The sequence below is a fragment of the Gavialis gangeticus genome, unplaced genomic scaffold, assembly GCF_001723915.1.
Source record: "Gavialis gangeticus isolate Ggan-Ray unplaced genomic scaffold, GavGan_comp1, whole genome shotgun sequence".
Classification (NCBI taxonomy): Eukaryota; Metazoa; Chordata; order Crocodylia; family Gavialidae; genus Gavialis; species Gavialis gangeticus.
In genome coordinates this window covers 26,547,890-26,558,216 of record NW_017729033.1, presented here as the reverse complement: position 1 = coordinate 26,558,216, position 10,327 = coordinate 26,547,890, and the positions used below count along the sequence as shown (strand labels likewise).

The 10,327-nt window shown below is 42.8% G+C and overlaps 1 protein-coding gene across 3 annotated transcripts in view; it reads right to left on the bottom strand.

Annotated features, from left to right (window-relative positions):
• Positions 1–10,327, bottom strand: part of AFAP1 (actin filament associated protein 1) — a 184,823-nt gene that overhangs the window by 51,326 nt on the left and 123,170 nt on the right. For all 3 annotated transcript variants that reach the window (XM_019526082.1, XM_019526081.1, XM_019526083.1), the window contains exons 8-9: positions 7,356–7,440; positions 965–1,114 (exon numbers count right to left, since the gene is read on the bottom strand). In XM_019526082.1, coding sequence (XP_019381627.1) covers positions 965–1,114; positions 7,356–7,440 — 235 coding nt within the window. The remainder of the gene's footprint in view (positions 1–964; positions 1,115–7,355; positions 7,441–10,327) is intronic.

The window sequence follows — 10,327 nt, the reverse complement described above, 5'->3', positions numbered from 1 at the left end:
TTAAATATGGGAAGAAAAAAATGCAATTTAGAAGAAATTCTTCTTCTAAACAAAAGAAATGCAAAGTGGCAGAGAAAGTGATGTAAGCATCAGCTGAATTTATGTGTTTACCTTATATAGTATTTCCTTAATAATATATCTCAATGTACCAAGAGCCAAAGGAAAGGCTTGAGATTAGGACTGTAAGTGGAGGGGCAGAAGTTCTACAATATATTTTATAAACCTCCAAACTTTTGCACAATGTGTACAAGTTTAAGAACATAGGACCAGAAAGGATCTTCTAGGAAGTCCTATTAGTAATATAAATATTCAGGCCTAGACACAGGACTCATTTGAGCTTGAAATTATGCACAATACTACGACAACGTTTACTGCTCGATACTAGGTAGGTAAGTATAGAAATACTACAAGTTGAGATTATTTGTCTATGAGTACATTTGGGGAGTCATGACATGTTGGGAGAAATCTCACATAGCGGGGAGTAGTTATCTGACTCCATACCAGATACTCCATGCCATATATTTCCTTTTATAAACAAACCAAGATTCATCTTACAAGTAAATATGTTTTTAGAAAGCAAGTGCAGAGCCTCACTGCCCTCAGGGTGAAGAAAATCCTTCTAATTTTCAAGCTAACATCTATCTGTGACCAACTGATTCTTGTCTGTTGTTGTGTTGGCTTTGGCTTAATTTAACAGTCTTTTCACTCCTTGGTGTTTACTCCTTTGATAACATATTTCAGCCTTTGGTTTGTGAGTCTTAACCACCCAAGGTTTTCTAGTCTCCTCTTATATGGTAAATTGCCAGATCATCCTAGTATCCCTACTTGGCATCTGTTCCAGTCTAGGTTCACCTTTCTTTAATATGAGAATAATTTACAGTAGGGCAATCTTACTCTTAGGGAAGGGTACTATCAAGCTTTAGTTGCAGCAAAAGCTCGAGATAAAGTGATCCAACTCTCTTACCACATGTTGGAACATCTTCCTCAGCTGATGAGGTCTGTTCATCTGTTGATGGTTTTTTCTTTCCTAATCCAATGATCTTCGTTATTTTTTTCCCTGTTACTTTAGTTACAGTACCCTTGGCCTCTGACTTCGAACTCTTTTTCCTCTTCACTGTCAAGAAAACAAATACGTTTATGTCTTAGGATGTACGAATGAAACCAATTGCAGGAGAGCACAAGGATCAAACACAAAGGGAATAACTGCACTACATAAAAACAAGCATGCATAAAATGGTCTTTATTCTTAGCATGAGAATTTGGCGTAAAGAATATAGTTCTTTTCTACCATGAGATACATACCCACAAGGCTGGTAATGCCAATGCTAAATTCACAGGCTCAACCCAATTTAAAAAACATGGCATACAGAAAGATAGAAACACCAAAAAGTAAGTTTATCATTTAAATTCACCAGTATAATGACTTCTCTCTTTTCTAATAATCATCTAATTTTGCAATGTCCTTGGGATACTTGTGTAGATGTACCCACTAAATTTAACATATACATATGCTTTACTGTAGAGTAGACTAGCTCTGTAGTAAAGTGTCACCGTCTACTCATGTGCCAGTTTTAGGGCCCGGTAAACTAATTAACTCTGCTGTAAGATAGTACTGCCAGAGTACTTAACTGTGCAGAAACACATGTGCACTAGGGGGTATAAATTGCCCCTGGTCAGCCCAGCCAGGCGGGGGCCTGCTCTGCCCTGGCTCAAATTGCTGCTGCTCCAATCCCACATGTAGACACTGTCCTGGGAGTAGTTTACTCCAGCTGAAATTGCTACAGAGTTTATTGCTTTACATTAATTGCACATGTAGATGAACCTACTGGGAGCATCTACAGGTGCCCCTATGGTGATGCAGTTACTGCACTATCATTTAATATTTCCTTCTGGAAGTACTAAATAATGGTGCAGTACAGCCCATACTGCACCGTGCACACTGCACACAGTTACTTTTAGCTACTACGTCACTGTAGCAATGCACTACATTGTGGGAGCACATCAATATGGCGACGTAGCTACAGCATGTGTGTGCGCCCATAGATGCTACATTGCCATAGCACATTGCGACAGCAATGTAGTGTCACATATAGATACACCCACTGTATCTAGAATACAATACAAACAAAGCTGGACAATATCCATTCATTTTTCAAAATATAATGGCATTAATATATAAACACAGATCAACAGATCAATATATGGTAAGAATGCCATGCAAATATAATGGCAATGAACTAGATGCATCTTCCACACTCCTCCACATTCTTGCTGCTGGGAGAACATCAAGGAAGCTACACTGATCAAAAAGGGTCATTTTGAAAAGTTCCTGTATAGGATAACTTTTCTTTACAAAGAAATAATTAAAATCACTTAAGGTAGCTAACAATTAGTGCTCACTAAGATTTGGTGCTCAGTTTTAGGGAATAGACAAAGTGGAAGGAAAATAGTTTACTGAGATATAATCTATATTGCAGGGGATTTAAAATATATTATTATTAACTTATGTACTTAAAATAATACTAAACATACACAAGCAATAAACAAGAGCTGAGCTGCGAAACAAGAATGGGGTGGGAATCACTCACCCATCCTAGGTTTCATCTGCAGCCGAGGTTAACTTGCAAACCCAGGCCTTTTTTGAACTGACTTTGGCCGATTTAAAATTTGACAAGAGATTAAATTTACTTGAGTGTTTCTGATGAAGTTTATCTGAATTTTAGTTTGTTAGAACTTGCAAGGCACACGAACAACAACCATCAATGGGTGTGAACTAATGTGAACTGAGCCAAAAAAGACTGAGCAAAAGGTTCACATGAAAAGCATGAACTGAAATGTAAAACACTGGCCTAAATGCAGTGATGTTAGAAAAATATCTAATGAATAAACCATGTGAACTGAACACTGACAGTAAAGAATGTACCTAAAAAAGAAAAATAATTAAGAAAGTATCAAAGCCATAATATGGTCTCTATTTTAGCTATTAATTAACATGGAAAATCATTAGAAATTCTGTCTGTCTGACTGTCGCCTTCTGTGAGCATCTGTCATTAATTATATGCAGCCCTGCGGGGGGTGGGGGGGAAATCGCATTCTCTCAAGTGGACAGTGAATTATAGACAAACAGCAGTAAAGTAACTATCTGCATGTGAAAACAAAGGGCTAAATCTTGCTCCCACAACTGCAAAGAATGATCTCAACTAATATTTTACTTTCCCTATGTGCAATGAACTCTCAGAGATCTAGGGACAACATTTGCTCACAGCCGTGTGAGCATAAAGAAACAGCAGAAGGCAGCACTTGACTGAAGACAAGTTGCTAACCCACACAGCACCAGCTTAACATCTAGAGCAGGGAAGAAAAGACAAAAGGCACTTATGTGATTGAGGAATATGCTCCCCCATTGAGAAACATCTCTCAGTGAGGTGGAAAGAGTACTCCCAGAATAAAGATCAGCTAGTTAAACTACCTGATCTGAACACATCCTTGTCACTTCCCATGATGTCCTATCCTGACGTTGAGCTGAAATATAGAAGAAATATGGCCATTTCCCTCCAGTTGAGGGAATGCATTCTCTGATCTTAAAACACATAAGTAAGACAATTCTTTTCGCCTCCACCACAGCATAACAAGAAACGAGTGAACGTGGGATTACAACAGGGGTGGGCAAAATGGCAGATTCAGCCAGACTCCATTTCCCAGCAGCTGATTCCTGCATTGCTGCGGTTGGTTTGCATGGAGACCCCAGCAGCGGCAGTGACGTGACAGTGCAGGACCAGGGTTTCCATGGAGACCAGCCCCAGCAGGGGTAACAGGGTGAGTGGGTGGGCAGGGAACTGCTCCGGGGCCAGGGCTGGGATCTTGTAGTGGTGACAGCCTGGTTAGGAGCCAGGGCAGAATTGTGATCTCCTACCCACATGTCCCAGGCAGGAGCTCTGCTCCAGGTTGGGATCACACTGTCACTGCCACAAGATCCCCTCCCCAGATCCTGAAGCAGTTCCCTGCCCAGCTGCATGCCTTGCCAGCACTGCTGGAGCCGGTCTCCATGGAAACCCTGCCCCCCCCACCACTGTCATGTCCCTGCCACTGATGGGTAGCCATGGAAACTGGCCACAACAACGTGGGCAGGGGCTGCTGGGAAACGGAGTCCACCGACAGCTTGATCCAGCCCACAGGCTGCACTTTGCCTGCCCCTGGAGTAAAGTAGGCAGTGACTCTGTTGGGCAGGACTTGAAACTGGTGCCCAGTGAATTTAGTTTTTTCTCATGTAGCCAAATGAGCTTTCCAATTTTCCCAGCTCTTGTTGTTTAAAACTGAATACAAAAAAATGGCATAATTCGTCTAGTACCCCTTAAAATTTTTCAGTGGTCCCAGAAATGTTATTTTGAACTAAATGTCACCATTTGCATTAGTCTCCTGTGACAGAAATAAAGGCTAAGATTTCAACAGTAACTAGTAATTACTTGATTTAGGAGCATTAAAGGGTCTTGATTTTCAGAGCTGGCATGCTTATCAGCTTCTGAAAAATCAAGGGTCTTTGAAGTGCCTCAACTCAGGCATTCAAAATCACTGTTCATTCATTCTGGTCAATTAGACCACGATGGCTGCAATAGTCTTGAATGGCTACAGTATTTCCATAATTCATGCTTCCTGTCATTTTGTGAAAGTGTCTGTGAAAGCCCATCACATCATTTGGTTTCTAGGAATCAGAGTGTGTAAACTGATGAAACCGTTACCCAAGTTGTAAACTGTAACAGCTTACCAAAACCAATTTATCTGTCCACTCCTATCCTAGTACAAAAGGAACCTAAAGTAATGCAACTATCATACCTTCTCGCATACCATATACCTCCAAATAACAAGCACACTTTTTTTTTTGGAATACAGAAAAAAACAAAGATCTTTCCAGGGTCACTGCCTACAGTTGGCTTCTTCATGGAGAGGCTATGTTGCCAGATGGCTGCCAGCTTCTCTTGCAGACAGCAAACAGGAGTAGCAGCATACAGTGTTAACCCGTTCAGAGAAGAAAAATTACTTTCTCTGCTTAAGAAATGCATCCCTATTTTAAAGGGCTGATTTGGGGGGAAAAGTAAGTTAATCATAGGTGTGTACTGATAAAGATTTTCTAGGGGTGCACCGATACCAATAGCTGGTTTTTAACCAAATTTAACTGACATAAAAAACCTCTTTTTTTTTTTGGCATATTCCAGCAGCCTCTTGCATCACGTGTATCAGCATCCCAGCACTTAAAAATGGTGTTTGAACTATAACTCGTTGAATGAGCTTTAGTTCTAGTGCTGCCACCACCATTTTTAAGCACGGGGACGCTTTTAAGTGGAGCAGAGCCGAGTGTGGTGAGGGCAGATGCGGGCTGCCTGCTGTGGGTTTGGGGCTCTGAATTCTGCTGCCTTTGCCCCAGGAGCCCTACGTCAGCCATGTGCTCCCTGCCTGCCCAGCTGCACAACTCACTGCCCCCACTGCTGCCAGGCAGGCAGGGGCATGCAGCTGTCATGGGGCTCCTGAGGGAAAGGCAGCAGAGTAGAGAGCCCCAAGCCCACAGCAGGCAGCCCGCATCCACCCCACACACAAATATGAGGGGGGACACATGCCCCTCCATGCCTCCCCTGGAGGGTCCACATAGTGGTGGGGAGCCACACCGTCCCATCGACGAGCTGCTCATGGCTCTGTCCCACTCCCCACTCTGGCCCTGGGTCCCATGCACTGCCCTGGCTGGGCACTGCCCCCAGCCCGAACCCCTGCCCCACTCCCTCCCTCACTGTGGGGGCCTCAATCTGCACCCCCCAGCCCCTTCCCTCACCCACACCCCTTCCCCTGCCTGCCTGCAAGGAGAAACCCACCATTTCCCAAGGGAACCTAGGCATTTGTGAACCCCGGCCCCAAAGGGGAGAGGGAACCCAGGTGTAAAGGGCACTAGCTCAGAAGGCTTAGTTATTGGTAAACATTAGGGGCTACAATGGCCAAAAAATGCCAATAGCCAATAATGTCACTTCCCCTTTTATTGGTACCTATCCAATAGGCAACTGATATATCATTGCACCTCTAGTAAACCCCTTTATTGGTCCCGCTGAAGCATGCTCCTGATTGGCAAATCCTTCTCCTTTTAGAACAGACTGACCACAGCCATAGTTAACTACTTCTCTCTGCACTCTTGATTGTGGTATGAAGATCTTTATGTCTGAGAGACCGACATAGAATCTGCTGGTAGAGGGAAGTAGGAAGATGTCAAAGATCATAAACTAAATCACCCATAATAAAAGGAAGTCCACTTGAGTCAAGAAAAAAAGATGCAGTACTTGCCCAAAAACCAATGTTGATAAAATTGTGTTCCAATGCAGCTTACATCACCTTTTTATTTTGCCAGCTGCAAAGCAGTGTTGATTAAGTTAATTTTGGTCATTTGAACAAAAATATCTATATACCTCAAGCTGACTATTTAACTAGTTTGATCTAACAAATGTACAGAATTGTTTTCTTTAACCAGAAAAGGGATCAGCTGGGGATTGATTTTGTAGATTTAGGTCAGGCAAAATTGCCATTAGATTTGGAAAGTCCCTCTGTTTGGAATATAAGAACTGGGAATAAACTTTATGGCTCTAACGTGGAGCACATCATTTTAAAGTAATTTAGCATATATGATTCTTGTCTTTCCTTGTAAAATTCTATGACACTTTTCCTGTTTAAAATTATATATGCACCTAGGGGAAAACCCTACGCATAGTTGGCTAAATGTCCCCATAACGAAGTCTGTGTTTTACAAATACAGGCAAAAATCCAGTTTAGATACTGGATCTGATTCTGCTATCAGTTACATCACTTTTATGCAGAGGGAGACTCTGAAATAGAATGGATATACCCTGAATTCCACAAGCGTGAAATATTTAGTAACTTAGACTTGGCATAGTTTGAATTTCAAGATAAGTACTTAAGATAAAGATAAACACTAACAGTGGTATTTAAAAACGTTTCTACCTATTGCCTCAATCAGAGGCATCAAATTCACTTGGCCATGCAGGCCGGATCTGGACTGTGTGGCTCCTTGCAGGCCAGATCTGGACTCATTTCTGGTGGTAGAGCAAGCAGCATCAGGGAGCTGCAAGGGTTAACACAGACATGTTTCAGCGGAGGTTGAAACATGTCCCCAGTAGAGCTCTGTCCTCCAGATGCTAGTGTCAGGTTCTGCCCTCAAATTCCCACTCTGTTCAGAAGCCCCAAAGGCCAGATGCTGCTGTTCCATAGGCTGTACATCGCATGCCTGTGCCCTAAACCATAAAAGAAACAATGTTTTTATTAATTATTTAACAAACACTGGAAAATGCTCTTCATCAAAGATTCACCTTGTTCTTTTCCATTACACACAGCAGTGATTCCATTTTCTATAGCACCCTCCCCATCTGAACTTGGCCTCTCAGAAGACAATTTCTACATGAATAAAGAAAAATAGGTTATTTTGCATATATTCAAAATGGACTCATGACACATTATTTGGCCATTTAAAATTATGCTTATTAAGAGATAAAGCACATACTATTCACTAATTTATTCTGAGGACAAGTATAAAATAATCAAGAGTTCTTTTCACAGGTTGATCTTTTTATGGCACTGCACAAACCTTAAGAAAAAAGCTGTCACTGGAAAGCCTACCCACAATTAAGGCTATGTTGTGAAATATATCTGTTTAAAAGGAACAGACTAATTTGTTTAAAATGAATCACGTTATTCATATTTTTCTTGTATTTCTAGATTTCAAATGTTGCTGTTTATTAATCTATGGGTTCCATAACAACTGGCTATGCCAGATTTATAAAAACCTTTGAACTGATTTCTTTAATGAATGTTTCAGATACACATTAACAATTGACACCATAAAGAAAGAAAAATACATTCCTATTGGTAGCATTTCAGTACTTTGAATAATACAAGAAAAAGGGTTACAAAATTAAGTTTTTAGCACCAATAATAACTGTAATGGTTGGGAAAGAAATATGGGACTGTGTGGTATTAAATTTATACTGGCATGAATTGGGGATGACTATATTACTCAAGAGTGGTGAAGGCACGAATGAGTTATGCAGATCATCCCCAATAAGAGCCAATAAAAGTTTTATACCACACAACATAATGGTTGTGGTTTTAAACCGCAAAACAATGGTTTTGTTTATGGCACATATTTTTAGAGAATAGCTATTTTGTAACATTTTAGAGTTTAATTCTGTTTTTCAGTAATACACTTAGACCTACATATTTGTTGTCATCCTGGGCCAAATTTTGCTGTTCAGCTCTTGTCTCTATGGACTCTGGAATGAGCCTGAAAGTGCCACTAATCAACAAGCCCCTCACTGCTTGTGCCTGCTTCGCACGAGTCCAAGCCCACAATGTAGGCAGCACAGACAGCCTGAGTACATGCCCCAGCACTACAATAGAGTTCTCTATTCACAGAAATGACCCTACAAATGGAGAGCCTAATCATGGCACTGAGGCATGTGCCAAGGGCTGCTCTGATCAGCATACATTATCTAATTCACAGCACTGATGCAGGCAGGGTAGGTGCTTATTTCTTGGTGGCAGCCCCAGAATTTCTTGAGAAGCTGCATATGCATGGTTTGACACTGATGCCAATACACTGATAGGGGGGAGTTTGACCCAGTCTCTTGAGGTCAAATCCTATTCAGAAGAACTTTTAAACATTACATTTAAAGGAACCAGGAACTGATGCATAATAAAAAGGGTCATGGTCTTACAGTGAATGGGGCCTGCTCACATGGATGCTCTTGCAGACCAGGAGCCTAGAACAGTGCTGCCCTGTTAATTTTTGGTGGATTGATACCTCCCTGTGGAGTTCCTCTCCTCCTTAATTTACGTTCTCCTGCCTTGATGATTCCTGAATCCAAGGCAACCATGTCAGAGTAATCAAGTGTCTCTCTGCTGAGGCACAAGTCCTTGAAGAAAGGTTGCAAGTATTACTGCTGTATGCCAGGGTTGTTCTTTAAGGGTTGTTGTTCCTGCCCTCCGTAATCCCAAGGCAACCCAGTATGTCACCTCCATGTACTCCTACCCAGATTTTCTGTTGTTTACATCCTGTAGAGCAGCCCTGTCCAACAGGCAGCCCACAGGGTTAAGCTGCAGCCTCCTAGGCTTCTGCAACAGCAGCCAGAGTCTTTGGGCTCCCTCTTCCTTCTCTGCCTTTCACTGCCTGTCCCTGGCCCAGAAGGCAGGTGGCACAGTGCAGCATGACCAGGGGAGCTGAGGGTTAGGGAGGGACATGAATGATGAGGGAAGTGCACAGTGCAACAATACAGGGGTGCCTGCACAGGCATGCAGTACAGCAATGTTGGGAGGCTCAGGTGAATGGTGCAGCAGTGAACGTGGGAGTGTGGGTGAATAATGCAGGGCTGTGGTACAGAGAGGAGCACCCCTGTAGTATAAGAAGGGGGGCATCCATGTAGTGTGCAACAGAGGGGGCCTATGGCTCACCCTGGAGTGGCCCACAGACACTGGCTTCTGCTGGTTCAGCCCATGGGGCATTCAGCCCCCAGCTGCTTTTAAGTTGAACAGCACTACCATAGAGGTTCTAGCAAAAGTGCACATCCATAATTCCCCCAACACTTCACCTGTTTCCTTGGTCTGCTGCCTAACTTCTACCAAACTGATTTAGTATTGTCTGGCTACCAAGGAATGTCTTTCGTTTTAAATGCATGTGGTGTCTGAGATGTTACAGGGTGGGGGAACAATTTTAAAAGGAAGGATTTAAACATTTTTCCCCCTGAAAAAGTTAAAGGATAAAACACTTATTTCATTTATGATATTATACAGATAAACATGTACTGTATTTATTTGAATCTAAAATTAGGTATTTTCCCCAATCAGCATGGGAAAAAAGTCCCTTACCTTAGATTTGCGTGCATATTGGGGTGGGGAGTTGTGGCGGGGCAGGTAGCTGCTGCAGCTCTGACTGACCCTAAGGCCAAGTTGGGGCAAGAGTCAGACCTGCCTGTTCTATTCTGTGCTTGCCCTCCGCAGCTTCCAGGCGCAGCTCGGCTCTGGGTTGGGCTGAATTCTGTCCCGGGTACGGAGCACATGGAAACTCTTTCCCCTGCATGGACAATCAGCAGCGCTGACACTACTGCGTGGCCCGGCAGGGGCTGCTCTTCCATGTGCTGTGCACTGTGGGGGAGCAGAGTTCGAGCAGCATCTGACAGCAGGGGGAAGAATGGGAGAAGGAAAGAGGCAGAGACTGTAGGGAGCAGAGAGGAAGAGGCAGAAATTTTGGGGAGTGGGGGGAAGAGGTAGCGACTAGGGAGTGGGGTGC